Source organism: Trachypithecus francoisi, unplaced genomic scaffold (genome assembly GCF_009764315.1).
Source record: "Trachypithecus francoisi isolate TF-2019V2 unplaced genomic scaffold, Tfra_2.0 Lachesis_group5, whole genome shotgun sequence".
NCBI classification, from domain to species: domain Eukaryota; kingdom Metazoa; phylum Chordata; class Mammalia; order Primates; family Cercopithecidae; genus Trachypithecus; species Trachypithecus francoisi.
The window spans coordinates 25268748-25287405 of NW_022681470.1; the positions used below are offsets into that span (position 1 = coordinate 25268748).

Here is an 18658-nt window from a genome sequence, read left to right on the forward strand (position 1 = left end):
TCAGGCATGGTAGAAACTGAAATTTCTCTAATAAGCAGTCTTGTAGATACCCTTTAGGAGTTATGTGAGAGGAAGTTTCAGTAGAACCTGCAAAATGGTAAGGAAAGGGAATCCCAGATAGCAGTGAGATCTATAAAATTCAGGAATATTTAAAAAATCCTTAAGACAATGTACAAAGGACCCGTTTATTGCCCACATATTATGCCAGACACAGTTCTGGGGCCGTGTCTACAGTGGTAAACACAATAGGAAAAGTACCTGCTCTCCTGAAGCATACCTTTAAATGAGCACAAGACCCCAAATCAAATGAGTAAACTAGTCAGTATCGTAAAGCGGTAAACACTATGAAGAAAGTGAATAAGGCAATAAGATAGACAGCAACTCTGTGTTTATCTGTAATTTTGAAATAGGAAAATATATCAGATTATTTTTCTTTGTGAGTTATTCTTTGGGAATATAGTTATGATATCTTTCCCTCATCCAGGTGTAATAAAGATATTCTCCTAGGTCTTCTTTCTTTCCCTTTCTTCCCTTCCTCCTTCCTTTCCTCCCTCCTTCCTTCCTTTTCTCCTTCCTTTCTTCCTTCCTTCCCTCCTTCCTTCTTTCCCCTTCTGCCTTCCTTCCCTTCCTCCTTCCGTCTTTCTCCCTTCCCCTTCTCTTCTTTTCTTCCTTCTTGCATTTAATGTATCAGAAGCCTATTTTTATACATAGTGTGAGGTGGGAAACTTGTTTTATTTTTCTCTGTAAAATAAGCAAAAGCTTCCAACAACATGTTGTGAATAATATACCTTATTCTTATCTGATCATAGTTTATATACATATGTATGTGTGTGTATATACATGGATAATTTATAAATGTGATTCTGAGCTTTCTATTGTTCTGGTTGTTAATCTCTAAATTGACACTAGTGTGTTTTTTATTATCACAGCTTTATCTGATGTCTTAATATTTGATAGGGGAAATGTTTACTCTCGGTTTTTCTTTTCCCAACTTGTTTTAGCTATCTGTGAATATCTTTGGGCCATATAAATTTAAAAATTGTATTAGAAAGTTTTCCCCAAAAACTCTATGGAAATTTTAACTGGAATTGCATTGAATAGAAGATTGATTTGGGGAAAATTGACATCCTTACAATCTTTGTTATCTGGTTCGTAAATATTTACATCTTTTTTGTCCTTTAATAGAGCCAAATATTTCTTTTATATTAAAGCAATATAAATATATTATGAAGCAGAATGCAAAATCATCACAAATTTTAAGGTAAATAATGGAACTTCAAGGGACTGTTACACTTTCAGTGTATTATAACCTTCCAGTGTATTATAACTCCTTCCTACCAAGGCTTTCTTTTCTTTAGGAGAGATCTCTCTCCTCTGCCCTTGAGACTTGGCTGGATAAGTGTTGCCCTTATACATAGTCCTGCAAGCAAACTCTCTCCTGAGTGATTAAGTAGGTGGCTACTGGAGTCAGATCAGCTGTATTCAAATCCCTAATCAACCATTTATTAGCTGTGTAACCCTGGACAAATGCTTTAACCTTCCCAAATTCTTGGTTTTGTCAGTAGCAAAATGGAGAATCAAACAAGATAATGTGTGCCAAATGTTTAGCAGAGTGCTAGAGATGGAGTAAGCGCTCAGCAAATGTTAGTGACTATTATAAGCAATTTAAAGCTATACTTGTTATGCTCTAACACATGTGTGTGTGACTGTACCTGTCAATAAAAAAACAGAGAAGAAATATTTGCCCTGTCAAACATTAAATAAGCTTTCTGAGGCAACTGCAGTCTAAAGCTATTCCTTGTTCTCTTCAAAATGCGTAACTATTAAAAAAATCAAATGTGTGAGGTTCATCTCAATAAACAAACAAACAAAAAAACTAAAACAGGCTACAAAAGAGTAAAATTGAGGCATCTGGTAGCAGAGAAGCTGATGCAATATTAAGTTTTTAATAGAAAAGAGATCAAAAGCTTTGCAATGGGAATTGTGAATGATTTTGTGGCCTAAGTTATTATATCTAGAGTGAAAGTAGAGACCAAGAGGCTAAGAGAGAAATCCTATAATTATTACTTAGCAGAGTTTTCACTACTCTTGGCTTGGGGCAAGGGCAGAAGCAACAGGAAGGAAGGGTTGAAGGGTGTTTTATTATGAAGTTAAGCTGCAGTTGGGCAGGAAACCACAATGTTGAACACATTCTCTTGAAGGAATTGTTAAGGTAACACCAAAAGCAAGTAATAATACTGAAGTCAGTGAAAGGGACTCCCAATGCAGGAGCTACTTCTTGAATTACCTAAGAAGTTGATGTGCCACTCCCATTAGGGGGGATCTGGGTCCACAGATATCAGACTCTTAGGATAAATCAACTTTACTGCCACTGGAACTTTGAATAAATATCCAGGGTTAAATCAAATACTAATCAGTAGTAGCTGAAAGAAGAGGAAGACTCAGTCTATGCCTGGGGAGGTTTCCTTTTAATCTTGAAATCAACAGTTATTTTTTAAAACTGTTACAACGTTAAGGGCAGGCAATTTGTGTCTAATTGCTGTTTATAAAACTCTTAATGAAATCATATTTTTATAAAAAATGTATAATTATGATGGGCTCTAAAAAGGTATTATTTATTATTTCTTTCTCTTATCCATACCAGGAAACAGTTTAACTGTACATCAAATTGCAAATACCATTAGTTTCTAGTGGAAATAATGAAATTGAAAATGTAAAGAATCAAGAGTACATAACCAGTTTCTAGGGGCATGCATTTATGAATTCATATTAAGAGAATAGCATTTTATATATTTTATATATTATATATTATATATATATAATTTTATATATAAAATATATAATATAAGATATATAATATAAATGCTATTCTATATTATATATGATACATATATATTCTATATTACATATGATACATATATTATATGTATCATATGTATCATATATAATATATGTATGATACACTGGATATTATACTGTGTTAAACTTTCCACTGAATCATTTCCATTAGTGTACAAACTTGATATTTTTTCTCTCATGTAAAAATCAAAATAAACAAACAAAACACCCTCTCTTGACTCCACTTCCACTTCAGCTATAGTTCTTTTTCCTTCCAAGCCTCTATAGTGATGCTTATGAGGCAACATTAGTCTAAAATTATTCTCTTTAAAGAGTTGTCATTAATTCTTCTCCCAGGTCTTCTCAACCTTTCTTCAAAGGTTTCTGCTCTTACCAATCCACTGACATTTTTTCCCTTATCGTCATTTTGTGACAGCCATGCTTTTAAATCCAACTATTTTTAAATTCTAATTTCTGACTTATTTACAGCATTTGGCAAAGTTGCTCACTCTATTTCTGCAAACACCCTCCTGCCTTGATTTCCACAATACCACACAGGATTGGGTTTCCTCATATCTTTCTGACTACTTTCCAATTTTCCTTGCTGATTCCTCCTCATTTTCCCAATCTGTATCCCAGGCTCAGTCCTTGAACCTCTTATATTTTTAATCAGCTCTACCTACGTGCTTTGCCCATTATCAAGGCTTTAAGTGCCACATATAAACTGATGACTTCAAAATTATTATTTCCAGCTTAAACATGTCCTCTGGATTCCTGACCTAGCTATCTGTCTACTTGACATTTTCATATCGATATCTACTAAGCACCTAAACTTAACATGACCAAAACAGAGCCCCTAATATTCTTCCTCAAACCAGCAACTACTGCATTTTCCCACCTCAGTTAGTAGCAACACCTTCTGCTAGCTTTTGAATGTGTTCACTCTTGCTTCTCTAGTTCTTTTAATTGTGATGTTAGGGTGTCTATTTTAGATCTTTCCTGCTTTCTCTTGTGGGCATTTAGTGCTATAAATATCCCTCTACACATTGCTTTAAATGTGTCCCAGAGATTCTGGTATGTTGTGTCTTTGTTCTCATTGGTTTCAAAGAACATCTTTATTTCTGCCTTCATTTTGTTATGTACCCAGTACTCATTCAGGAGCAGGTTGTTCAGTTTCCATGTAGTTGAGTGGTTTTGAGTGAGTTTCTTAATCTTGAGTTCTAGTTTAATTGTGCTGTGGTCTGAGAGACTGTTATAATTTCTGTTCTTTTACATTTGCTGAGGAGTGCTTTACTTCCAACTATGTGGTCAATTTTGGAATAAGTGTGATGTGGTGCTAAGAAGAATGTATATTCTGTTGATTTGGGGTGGCGAGTTCTATAGATGTCTATTGGGTCTGCTTGGTGCAGAGCTGAGTTCAATTCCTGGATATCCTTGTTAACTTTCTGTCTTGTGGATCTGTCTAATGTTGACAGTGGGATGTTAACATCTCCCATTATTATTGTGTGGGAGTCTAAGTCTCTTTGTAGGTCTCTAAGGACTTGCTTTATGAATCTGGGTGCTCCTGTATTGGGTGCATATATATTTAGGATAGTTAGCTCTTCTTGTTGAATTGATCCCTTTACCATTATGTAATGGCCTTCTTGGTCTCTTTTGATCTTTGTTGGTTTAAAGTCTGCTTTATGAGAGACTAGGATTGCAACCCCTGCTTTTTTCTGTTTTCCATTTGCTTGGTAGATCTTCCTCCATCCCTTTATTTTGAGCCTATGTGTGTCTCTGCACATGAGATGAGTCTCCTGAATACAGCACACTGATGGGTCTTGACTCTTTATCCAATTTGCCAGTCTGTATCTTTTAATTGGAGCACTTAGCTTTGTTCTTTTGGCTTAGGATTTTCTTGGCAATGTGGGCTCTTTTTTGGTTCCACATGAACTTTAAAGTAGTTTTTTTCCAATTCTGTGAAGAAAGTCATTGGTAGCTTGATGGGGATGGCATTGAATCTATAAATTACCTTGGGCAGTATGGCCATTTTCATGATATTGATTCTTCCTATCCATGAGCATGGAATGTTCTTCCATTTGTTTGTGTCCTCTTTTATTTCATTGAGCAGTGGTTTGTAGTTCTCCTTGAAGAGGGCCTTCACATCCCTTGTAAGTGGGATTCCTAGGTATTTTATTCTTTTTGAAGCAATTGTGAATGGGAGTTCACTGATGATTTGGCTTTCTGTTTGTCTATTATTGGTGTAGAGGAATGCTTGTGATTTTTGCACATTGATTTTGTATCCTGAGACTTTGCTGAAGTTGCTCATCAGCTTAAGAAGATTTTGGGCTGAGACAATGGGGTTTTCTAAATATACAATCATGTCATCTGCAAACAGGGACAATTTGACTTCCTCTTCTCCTAATTGAATATCCTTTATTTCTTTCTCCTGCCTGACTGCCCTGGCCAGAACTTCCAACACTATGTTGAATAGGAGTGCTGAGAGAGGGCATCCCTGTCTTGTGCCAGTTTTCAAAGGGAATGCTTCCAGTTTTTGCCCATTCAGTATGATATCAACTGTGGGTTTGTCATAAATAGCTCTCATTATTTTGAGATACATCCCATCAATACCTAGTTTATTAAGAGTTTTTAGCATGAAGGGATGTTGAATTTTTTCAAAGGTCTTTTCTGCATCTATTGAGATAATCATGTGGTTTTTGTCTTTGGTTCTGTTTATATGATGGATTATGTTTATTGATTTGCATATGTAGAACCAGCCTTGCATCCCAGGGATGAAGCCAACTTGATCATGGTGGATAAACTTTTTAATGTGATGCTGGATTCGATTTGCCAGTATTTTATTGAGAATTTTTTCATCGATATTCATCAGGGATATTGGTCCAAAAGACTACTTTAAACTTCATATGGAACCAAAAAGGAGCTTGCATTGCCAAGACAATCCTAAGCCAAAAGAACAAAGCTGGAGGCATCTTGCTACCTGACTTCAAACTATGTTACAAGGCTACAGTAACCAAAACAGCATGGTATTGGTACCAAAACAGAGATATAGACCAATGGAACAGAACAGAGCCCTGAGTAATAATGCCACACATCTACAACCATCTGATCTTTGACAAACCTGACAATAAGAAGAAATGGGGAAAGGATTCCCTATTTAAGAAATGGTTCTGGGAAAACTGGCTGGCCATATGTAGAAAGCTGAAACTGGATCCCTTCCCTACACCTTATACAAAAATTAATTCAAGATAGATTAAAGACTTAAATGTTAGATCTAAAACCATAAAAACCCTAGAAGAAAACCTAGGCAATACCATTCAGGATATAGGCATGGGCAAGGACTTCATGACTAAAACACCAAGAGCAATGGCAACAAAAGCCAAAATAGACAAATGGGATCTAATTAAACTAAAGAGCTTCTGCACAGCAAAAGAAACTACCATCTGAGTGAACAAGCAACCTACAGAATGGGAGAAAATTTTTACAATCTACCCATCTGACAAAGGACTAATATCCAGAATCTACAAATAACTTAAACAAATTTAGAAGAAAAAATCAACACCATCAAAAAGTGGGCGAAGGATATGAACAGACATTTCTCAAAAGAAGACATTTATGCAGACTGGATTATTTTCTCCCTTATTGTATAAATAGAACTTTATTATATAGACAAATTGAAATAGATCTCGAATTGTTGCCATTGTCACAGCTGTAACTTGTGACCCATATGTAAAGAACCATTACAAGCTGGACTCTAAGAGTAATTGTTACAGTTTTCACCTCTGATAAACACTAGCCAGAATCTCTTCCATTATGGTTACCGTCAAAGAGAGGTACAAGTAGGACAGAAATCAAACACAAATGATATACTACCTTTCCCTAGCTATAATGAATAGACTACGGAACTATTCTTAATAATACATAATTTATTAATTAGAACATATAAGTGAATACAGAAGACATTTAAAAGTAAAAAAAAAAAAAAAAGGAATAATTTTATTCATGCAATACTGTCATAAAAGGTGAGTATAAACTCAGTCCATGAGTGTGTGAAGTGAAATGAGCTGGCTGGCTGGAGAGGGACAGGGTGCCAGAGGCTACTACCCAGTCAGGCTCACAACTGTATTGGTTGATTGCTGGGTTCCTGTTGGCTTGGTCTGGTTCATGTTATTTCTGGTGTTGGATTTCCTGTCCATGCTCTTGACCACGTCTTTCACCCACCTGGCTTGTGGATCAGCACAGACTTTTAGGCCACGTTTGGTAATAAAACTGTAATGCAAGGAAAACACAGATGAATTTAGCCACATTCTCAAAGCCCTGGGGTCAAGAGTTAAGATCAGAGCAGACTTGAAGAGATCTTGGGCAGAAATTACTGCAAGAAATAGTCTTTCAGAGCCATGAGATCAAAAATGGGCACCCTTCTATCATCTATTTTAACATAAAGGAGAAATATCTGCAAGTAGTATCCAGCCCCTTTGTTCACCATAATTCACAGGTTCTTTTTTCATCCATGTCACCAAATGTTGTAACAAAAAGACATTTGAGGCCATCTAGTTCCACTATTACATACCCTCTTCCTTTTCAAATTTAAAAATACTCATCTTATTTTTTTAATAAAAGGTGGTTTTTACATTTTGATTTTTTAGAGTAAAGCTTGCAATTATGTGTTGAGAAGAGTTATTACTTCTAAAAATGAGATTCTGGTAGAAGAAAGGGACCATGTAGGTTGTGCATTGACTCATTTTGTTGAAATATGGCAACTGATAAAGCAAGTGACTCTGCCTAACTCAACCCTAACAACCCCCAACTCCAGTGAGGCTTGCAGGGAAACCCTGACACGGGCCAGCCATCTCTAAACCCAGACCTCAGAGCTATGCACAGTATTCAACAGACTCTTCCACTAAGCTAAATAGAGGAGGACTTCTGTTCTTTATTTGACAGCCCAATTTTTGCAATAATCGCTATTTGGTTGGACTGCGTAAAGACATGATTGATAAGGAAAAATAAAGAGGTTATCAGTTAAGCTGAGCTGTTCCTCCATGTTGACCTACTTTCCTGAGGAAGGCAGCATTTCTGTATACTGTATTTCCATACCTCTAGATATCCACCCAGCCCAACTTCTGAGGAGGCCAACTCACATTACTGCTTTCAAAGAGCCTTCCGTGATGGTGTAGGTCTTGATTCTGTTAACTGGCAGTCGCTGGGTAGTGAGGCTCACACAGGTACTCTTATCTGAGAGTTCACTCCCTACACCTGGTGAGAAAAAAAACAGACAATTAAAAATAAAGCAATTATCAAGATCATAGGAACAATCATCTGTTAAATTACTCTGAGAATGTTGTGAGAATATAAGGCCATTTGCTTTTTGGGGGAGGAGATGACCCATAGGCATCCTGAATCTCTTGCCCATCACAGATTCTTAGTAAATATTTGACTAATTTAAAAACTCAATCAACAGAATTGTTTCAAGAATTTCATGCTGACAGAAAATAACAAGATGTTATCCCATCTCTGTGTATATTTTCACTTAGACATTTGGGACAGCTAGTTAATGCCCCAGTGACACTCATTCATTCATTTATACAACAGTGCCTGTTGTGTCCCACATGTTTTATTAAGACAGACTTTATCCCCATTTTCATAGAGCATATCTTCTAATGAGGGAGCCAGGCCACAGACAGGTAAACAGAAAAGATCATGTCAAATAGTGCAACATGTTAGAGTGAGATTACAGAGTAATGCGTGAAGAGTACTCTAGGCAAGGCAACATTCAGTGGGGGAAGGAAGCGTGTTTTTGACTGAGTAAATAAAGGTGTTCTCATTTTTAAGTGGTAAAATGTCTCTCCCTGTCAGCCGCCAAGATGGTGAAAAGAAGGAAGGCCCAAGGAAAGAAGGTGGCCCCAGTCCCTGCTGTCGTGAGGAAGCTGGAGGCTAAGAAAGTGATGAAATCTCTGTGTGAGAAAAGGCCTAAGAGTTTTCTTAGGCAGGCATTGGACAGGATATCCAGCCCAAAAGGGACCTCACCTGCTTTGTGAAATGGCCCCACTATATCTGTTTCCATCTGCAAAGAGCTATCCTCTATAAGCAGCTGAAAGTGCCTTCTGCCATTAACCAGCTCTCCCAGGCCTTAGACCCCCAAACAGCTATTCAGCTGCTTAAGCTGATCCACAAGTACTGACCAGAGACAAAGCAAGAGAAGAAGCAGAGACTGTTGGCCCAGGCTGAGAAGAAACCTGCTGGCAAAGGTAGTGTCCCCACAGGAAATCACCCTTTCTTTGAGCAGGGGTTAACACCATCACCACCTTGCTGGAAAACAAGAAGCCTCAGCTGGTAGTGATTGCACCTGGTGTGAATCCCATCAAGCTGGTTATCTTTCTGCCTGTCCTGTGTCCTAAAAGAGGTCCCTTACTGCATTATCAAGGGGAAGGAAGGCACAACTGGGACATCCAGTCCACAGGAAGCACACTGTCGCCTTCACACAGGTTTTGTATTGAAAACACTGATTTGCTCCAGAATATACATTCTCTGGTGCATTCCCACATTGTAACTGAACTCTCAAAGATTTTGATAATTTATCAAACTGTGTATTAAATGGGCAAAAGCTGCAAATGCATTTATAATCCTCACCTCTAATCCATGGCTAACATTAATCAAAAAATTACTCTTTCCAAGGAAATCTGATGTTATTAAATAAATAAACCATAGTATTTATTTAATCTTAATCTCAGGTGATCATGTCTGTTATTCTATTCAGTTTACACATAAATAAGCATAGGCCCTGAGTGGTTAAGAAATGTACCCAAAATTACCCAATTAGGAAAAGTAGGAGCCCAGATACTAACCAAATTCTCCCTGTTCTGGGAGTTTACGAAGCCCCCTACAGTCAAAATCATCATTCCTTTTTTGCACATGGGAAGTTTAAGGCTCACCTGAGGAAAGCAGTTTGCTTCAGTCAAAACCTGAGTCAAACCCAAAATATGTGCCCACCTGCCTTGCCTCCCTGTTCTTTATCTCACAGACAGCTTCTCGACTTACCTTCCACAATGTATGCAGTGAGACAGCAGATGCCAAGGAGGGCCAGGGTGAGAAGTCTCATGGCTGAGGTCCTGCTGAGCTGTGCAGGGAGAGAGTGAGCATCAGGCTCCTTGAGGACCTCTTTTATTCCTCCAATGGTCAGCGCACTTCCTGTGGTGAGAGGGGGCTTTCGAGGTGGGTGTGGGATCATGGAAAGTCTTTGCAATACTGATGCTTTTTTTTTTCTTAAAAAAAAAAAAAGGCCCTTTTCCCTGTTCATACTAACCTAATGCCTTGTGGTCTTTACCCCTTTATCTGTGGTTAATGTGTCAATGAAACCTAAATTATGCATAAAAGAAAACGTGGTTGCGTTGTCTCCTGCCACCAGCCTGAATTCAGATCTTCCACTGTAGACATGCCTGAAGGCTGTTCACTGCCATGGCCCGGCACGGAAACTGTAAAGGAAATGAGGTGGAATGGTCACTGTGTTCCATCCCACCTCATGTGACATCCAGTGTGACATGAGGCTTCCATAGCCATGGATAATGAGTCCCTGGTGCCACCCTTTGACTCGCTCAGGAGGGGAAGAGAGGCTGCTGCCACACTGAGCTTCTCGATTCTTTGCTTTCTTTTCTGTCATTTTTCTCCTCCACCTTTATTCAAGTTGCCCCCCTTCCTTCACCCCAATCTCCCCAGGTACCCAAGAAACAATGAATAACTATTTAAGCATGTCTATATGCATATGTTTGCTTTATTACAACTTGACATACACATTTATAGAAACTTTTGAAAAGTTGTGCTGTACCAACTTATTTCAGATAAAAAGGAAATAAAATGATCTATAATCTTACCATCTGATAGTTTCCATTTTTAATATTTTTCCAGTGAATCTGTATTGGCATACATGTGTTCTCATAATTGTGGTCATTTTAAATGCTGTTTTAACACCAATTTAAATATCTTCCCTTTTTTTAGCCTTCATATTTCAACTTCAAGTAAATATACACCCATACACGTTAAACCATTTTCTGGTAACTTATTATAAAGATCAGAACTATAAGGTCAGTTTCATTAATATATATTGAATTATTTCCTTTAATAACCAGGAGTAGGATTACTGGGTAAAATGATATGATCATCTTTATAGCTCTTATTATATATTGCTATATAGTCTCCCCAAATGTAATTTTAATTTGCAATGCTCCCAGTAGAATTTAAATATACTGATTGCACTGGAACTTTTCTGCCACTGAGTTTGTTGTATGGTGGTTGCTCTTTACTTTACATAGGTACCTATAAAATGTATTTATTAAATATATGTGTAGTTAAAGGTTTTGTGTTTGCTATTAGGAATATGAAAATAAATTCCTATGTTTTCATAGAAATTATAGGTTAACCTCTAAGAGACTTTCCACTAATCGCGTTTGATTTTTCACCCAGACTTCATTCTAAACTTCAAAGTGGCTCTTTAATGATCTCTACCTTACTACACAATCACTCCTTGAACACTGGACACATCTTCTTTTCAAACTGCTTCTCCTCATATTAGTCCTTAGCATGGAGCAATGTGTTCTCTTCCTTCTGATTTCCAGATACTGATATGTAGGGAACACCTTAGGGTCATTGCTATCCACCCACGCGTCATTCTCAACTGGACTAAGTATACCTTCTAAGTAGTTCTTTGAGATGTCTCCTCCTTTCTTCCTAACTCAAAAGCTGCTCGAATGTTAGGCCAATTGCAGTGGACTAACTAGTTTCCCAGTCTAGGGCCTCCTCTCACTCTGTTCTCTGCGGCTTTGCCAGAGTGACCACCCAAAAGCCTCAATCTAATCATGCCATTTCCCTACTGAGAACCTCTTTGCTAACTTCCATTGCCTACAGGATTAATTGCAAATCTTTCATTGTCATATATAAGAATACTCAAGATCTAGTACTGCTTTTCCTTCCAGACTCACCTTCCACCAATCACTCACACACTCCCAAACCTTAACAAACACATACATGTGCAGCCAACCCAATGGGCCAGCCTCTTTTATGCTCCTGACACGTTTCTTTTAACTGGAATGTCCATGACAGCTCCCTACATAGTTACTTTAAACTCCTCCCTCCTGTATAAGTTTTCCTGAATTTTTTTCACAAAAGTAAGTAGTGCCACCCCTTTATGCTCTCTTAGAACTTTGTTCTTTTCTCATGGCTCTTCTGCAGCTAATCTCATTCTGTTCTACTCAATTACATTCCTGCATCTCCCACTAGATGGCAGGCTCTTTGAGAGTAGGAGATTCCCTTGTTATCTCTGGATCACTGGCACTTGCAGAAAGCCTGGTACGTATTAATTGCTCAACAATTAGTTTTTTAATAAATGAATTATTTTTAAAATGCCAAAATTACAATGATTGCGCATTAAATGAAAGATGATCATCTAAAAACATAAAGCCACACTTCATGACATTGACCTAAGCAAATAAAAGAAACAAAGGCAAAAACAGACAAATAGAATTACATCTAACTAAAAAGCTTCTGCAAAGCAAAGGAAATCATCAACAGAGGTAGAAGACAACTTATGAAATGGGAGAAAATATTTACAAACTATACATCTGATAAGGAATTAATATGCCAGATATATAAAGAACTCAAGCACTCATTAGCAAGAAAACAACACAATTTAAAAATGGGCAAAAGACTGTAAAAACATGCCAAATTGTAAAGACCATCAATGCCAGAAAGAAACTGCATCAACTATTGAGCAAAATAACCAGCTAACATCATAATGACAGGATCAAATTCACACATAACTATGTTAACCTTAAATGTAAATGGACTAAATGCTCCAATTAAAAGACACAGACTGGCAAATTGGATAAAGACTCAAGACCCATCAGTGTGCTGTATTCAGAAGACCCATCTCACGTGCAGAGGCACACATAGGCTCAAAATAAAGAGATGGCAGAAGATCTACCAAGCAAATGGAAAACAAAAAAAACGGGGGTTGCAATCCTAGTCTCTGATAAAACAGATTTTAACCAACAAAGATCAAAAGAGATGAAGAAGGCCATTACATAATGGTAAAGGGATCAATTCAACAAGAAGAGCTAACTATCCTAAATATATATGCACCCAATACAGGAGCACCCAGATTCATAAAGCATGTCCTTAGAGACCTACAAAGAGATTTAGACTCCCACACAACAGTAATGGGAGATGTTAACACCCCACTGTCAACATTAGACAGATCCACGAGACAGAAAGTTAACAAGGATATCCAGGAATTGAACTCTGCTTTGCACCACGTGGACCTAATAGACATCGATAGAATTCTCCACCCCAAATCAACAGAATATACATTCTTTTCAGCACCACATCGCACTTATTCCAAAATTGACCACATAGTTGGAAGTAAAGCACTCCTCAGCAAATGTAAAAGAACAGAAATTATAACAAACTTTCTCTCAGATCACAGTGCAATCAAACTAGAACTCAGGATTAAGAAACTCACTCAAAACCACTCACTACATGGAAACTGAACAACCTGCTCCTGAATGACTACTGGGTACATAAGCTCCTGAATGACTATTGGGTACATAATGAAATGAAGGCAGAAATAAAGATGTTCTTTGAAACCAATGAGAACAAAGACACAACATACCAGAATCTCTGGGACATATTTAAAGCAGTGTATAGAGGGAAATTTATAGCACTAAATGCCTACAAGAGAAAGCAGGAAAGATCTAAAATTGACACCCTAACATTAAAATTAAAAGAACTAGAGAAGCAAGAGCAACCACATTCAAAAGCTAGCAGAAGGCAAGAAATAACTAAGATTATAGCAGAACTGAAGGAGAGAGAGACATAAAAGTCCCTTCAAAAAATCAGTGAATCTCGGAGCTGGTTTTTTGAAAAGATCAAAAAAATTGATAGACTGCTAGCAAAACTAATAAAGAAGAAAAGAGAGAAGAATCAAATAGGCGCAATAAAAAATGATAAAGGGGATGTCACCACTGATCCCACAGAAATACAAACTACGATCAGAGAACAGTATAAACACCTCTATCCAAATAAACTAGAAAATCTATAAGAAATGGATAAATTCCTGGACACATACACCCTCCCAAGACTAAACCAGGAAGAAGTGAATCCCTGAATAGACCAATAACGGGTTCTGAAACTGAGGCAATAATTAACAGCCTACCAACCAAAAAAAGTCCAGGACCAGACAGATTCACAGCCAATTTCTACCAGAGGTACAAAGAGGAGCTGGTACCATTCCTTGTGAAACTATTCCAATAAGTAGAAAAAGAGGGAATCCCCCTTAACTCATTTTATGAGGCCAACATCATCCTGATACCAAAGCCTGGCAGAGACACAACAAAAAAATATAATTTTAGACCAATATCCCTGATGAACATCGATGCAAATCCTCAATAAAATACTGGCAAACTGAATCCAGCAGCACATCAGAAAGCTTATCCACCACGATCAAGTTGGCTTCATCCCTGGGATGCAAGGCTGGTTCTACATATGCAAATCAATAAACATAATCCATCATATAAACAGAACCAAAGACAAAAACCACATGATTATCTCAATAGATGCAGAAAAGACCTTTGAAAAAATTCAACATCCCTTCATGCTAAAAACTCTTAATAAACTAGGTATTGATGGGATGTATCTCAAAATAATGAGAGCTATTTATGACAAACCCACAGTTGATATCATACTGAATAGCAAAAACTGGAAGCATTCCCTTTGAAAACTGGCACAAGACAGGGATGCCCTCTCTCAGCACTCTTATTCAACACAGTGTTGGAAGTTCTGGCCAGGGCAGTCAGGCAGGAGAAAGAAATAAAGGATATTCAATTAGGAGAAGAGGAAGTCAAATTGTCCCTGTTTGCAGATGACATGATTGTATATTTAGAAAACCCCATTGTCTCAGCCCAAAATCTCCTTAAGCTGATAAGCAACTTCAGCAAAGTCTCAGGATACAGAATCAATGTGCAAAAATCACAAGCATTCCTCTACACCAATAATAGACAAACAGAAAGCCAAATCATGAGTGAACTCCCATTCACAATTGCTTCAAAGAGAATAAAATACCTAGGAATCCAACAAGGGATGTGAAGGCCCTCTTCAAGGAGAACTACAAACCACTGCTTAATGAAATAAAAGAGGACACAAACAAATGGAAGAACATTCCATGCTCATGGATAGGAAGAATCAGTATCGTGAAAATGGCCATACTGCCCAAGGTAATTTATAGATTCAATGCCATCCCCATCAAGCTACCAATTACTTTCTTCACAGAATTATAAAAAACTGCTTTAAAGTTCATATGGAACCAAAAAAGAACTCACATTGCCAAGACAATCCTAAGCCAAAAGAACAAAGCTGGAGGCATCATGCTACCTGACTTCAAACTATACTACAAGGCTACAGTAACCAAAACAGCATGGTAATAGACCAATGGAACAGAACAGAGCCCTGAGTAATAATGCCACACATCTACAACCATCTGATCTTTGACAAACCTGACAAAAACAAGAAATGGGGAAAGGATTCCCTATTTAAGAAGTGGTTCTGGGAAAACTGGCTGGCCATATATAGAAAGCTGAAACTGAATCTCTTCCCTACACCTTATACAAAAATTAATTCAAGATGGATTAAAGAGTTAAATATTAGACCTAAAACCATAAAAACCCTAGAAGAAAACCTAGGCAATACCATTCAGGACATAGGCATGGGCAATGACTTCATGACTAAAACACCAAAAGCAATGGCAACAAAAGCCAAAATAGACAAATGGGATCTAATTAAACTAAAGAGCTTCTGCACAGCAAAAGAAACTACCATCAGAGTGAACAGGCCACCTACACAATGGGAAAAATTTTTACAATCTACCCATCTGACAAAGAGCTAATATCCAGAATCTACAAAGAACTTAAACAAATTTACAAGAAAAAATCAACAACACCATCCAAAAGCAGGTGAAGGATATGAACAGACACTTCTCAAAAGAAGACATTCATATAGCCAACAGACACATGAAAAAATGCTCATCATCACTGGCCATCAGATAAATGCAAATCAAAACCACAATGTGATACCATCTCGCACCAGTTAGAATGGCAATCATTAAAAAGTCAGGAAACAACAGGTACTGGAGAGAATGTGGCGAAACAGGAACACTTTTACACTATTGGTGGGACTGTAAATTAGTTCAACCATTGTGGAAGACAGTGTGATGATTCCTCAAGGATCTAGAACTAGAAATACCATTTGACCCAGCAATTCCATTACTGGGTATATACCCAAAGGATTATAAATCATGCTGCTATAAAGACACATGCACACGTATGTTTATTGCAGCACTATTCACAATAGCAAAGAGTTGGAACCAACCCAAATGTCCATCAATAATAGACTGGATTAAGAAAATGTAGCACATATACACTATGGAATACTACGTAGCCATAAAAAAGGATGAGTTCGTGTCCTTTGTAGGGACATGGATGAACCTGGAAACCATCATTCTGAGCAAACTATTGCAAGGACAGAAAACTAAACACTGCATGTTCTCACTCATAGGTGGGAATTGAACAATGTGAACACATGGACACAAGGTGGGGAACATCACACACTGGGGTCTCTCATGGGGTGGGGGAGGGATAGCATTAGGAGATATACCTAATGTAAATGACGAGTTAATGGGTGCAGCACACCAACATGGCACATGTATACATATGTAACACACCTGCATGTTGTGCACATGTACCCTAGAGCTTGAAGTATAATTAAAAAAAAAAAAAAAATAGCAGCACCTTTCTTCCAGGTGCTCATGTCAAAAGCCTTGGTCTCATCCAAGCCTTGATCTCATCCAAGCCTTGGTCTCTCCTCATTGTCTAACATTCTATACCCAGATTGTCAGCAAATCATGTCAGTTCTACCTTCAAAATAAACCAGCTTTTGAGTCTTCCTCATCAGCTCTCTGGTTCAATAGGAGGTAATACCCTCCTAAGTGGTCTTCCTGTGTCTATCTTAGCCATCTGCAATCTATTATTAGCACAGCAGCCAGTTAAACCCATTGAAGCATAGGTCAGATTGTATTACACCTCCTCACACATTTTCCCAATGTCTTCATTTCTCACTCAGAGTAAAAGCCAAAGTCTTACCAACAATCCGTAAGAGCTAGAATGGCCTTGCTCCCTGTCATCTCTCTGAGTTCATTTTTTACCATTCCTCTCCTTTGATTTCTCAAACCATCTGCTTTGGACATCTTGACTATTTCTTGAATATATCTGGCACGTTTTTGTCTCAAGGCCCTTGAACTTGCTGTTTCCTTTGCATTCCTGGAATGCTCCTCTTACAGATAGCTGTGTGGCTAACTCCTCCATTCCCTCTAGTTCTTTTCTCTAAAGTCATCTTCTCAGTGATGCCTATTTTCCAGCTACCCTATCTACAATCTCAATTACCCCCACCCCAAGATCTCATCCTCCCCCTCCATCATTTATTTTTTTCTCCTTAATACATAATGACTTCCTGGTTTATAATATACTTGCATAAGTATAACAAATTTTACTTACATAGTCAGGTTGATTAACTTCCCTTTCCATCAGAATGTTTGCTCCATGAATTCAAAGATTTTGATTGTTTTGTTCACTTTTGTATCCCCGGTTCTTCGAAATAATGGCTGACATGTTGTAGGCCTCAATAAATATTTGTTGCATAAATGAATTAAACTGAATGTAGACAAAGATAAATGATTTCTTAGAACTCTATCCTACCAATGTTCTTTCTAAACATACATTTAAAAAGAATTCTTTCATCCTTTCGAGTAGAATAATTTTTACCACTCTTAGCCACAGCACTGTTGTAATCTTTAGCCACCAGAATTTTCAAAGACTGACAAATGACAGCATTAGTGTTACCTAACCATATCATATTTTAATCAGTCACTTATTGAGTATGCATTTTGTTCCTAGAACTGGGTATTTACTGAATTGTTACTGGAATAGAGATATTTGGAAACAAACAGCTCTCTTATTTACCAACTGTGTGATGACCCTGTGCAGTCACTAAATCTCTGGGCCTCAGTTTTTTTCCTCCTTAAATAGAGGCAATAACACACACTCTCCAAGTTGTTGAAAGCTGTATGAAACTGCAGTCTATGCGTAACTGCATACTTCTTGATATTTTCACTACAAGAAAAACAACTTCATTAGAAAGAATAATTTTTCTGGTATTAACATAAGTTTTACCACATATGCTTTTGCAAACATTACAGATATTGCTGCCCATTATTGCCTGCTGAGTGGATAGAGAAAGGAGTAAAACTTGTAAGGGAAGATTAGAACAGAGGGCTATTATTTTTTTATTTTTTATTTTATTTTTATTTTTATTTTTTTTGAGATGGAGTCTCACTCTGTCGCCCGGGTTGGAGTGCAGTGTGCAATCTGGGCTCATTGCAAGCTCTGCCTCCCGGGTTCACACCATTATCCTGCCTCAGCCTCCCGAGTAGCTGGGACTACAGGCGCCCGCCACCACGCCCAGCTAATTTTTTGTATTTTTAGTAGAGACGGGGTTTCACCGTGTTAGCCAGGATAGTCTAGATCTCCTGACCTCGTGATCCACCTGCCTTGGCCTCCCAAAGTGCTGGGATTACAGGCATGAGCCACAGCGCCCGGCCAGGGCTATTATTTTAACATGCAGGAGAAGCCTTAACTGACTCTACATACATGCAAAGCCACTAACAACAATAACAATTTACCCTTTACAATATTTTGTTGCATACAAAGCACTTTCTCATGCCTTATTTAAT

The 18658-nt window shown here is 37.8% G+C and overlaps 1 protein-coding gene across 1 annotated transcript; it reads right to left on the reverse strand.

The window, feature by feature from the left end:
* Positions 1 to 6814: 6814 nt before the first annotated feature.
* On the reverse strand, positions 6815 to 10093 carry LOC117075236 (lymphotactin). The gene is made up of 3 exons (XM_033197387.1): positions 9871 to 10093; positions 7974 to 8088; positions 6815 to 7104 (listed from the first exon to the last, which is right to left on the reverse strand). Exons 1-3 carry the CDS (start codon positions 10058 to 10060, stop codon positions 6936 to 6938), a joined length of 474 nt encoding a protein of 157 aa, XP_033053278.1. The 5' UTR covers positions 10061 to 10093; the 3' UTR covers positions 6815 to 6935.
* Positions 10094 to 18658: the final 8565 nt, after the last annotated feature.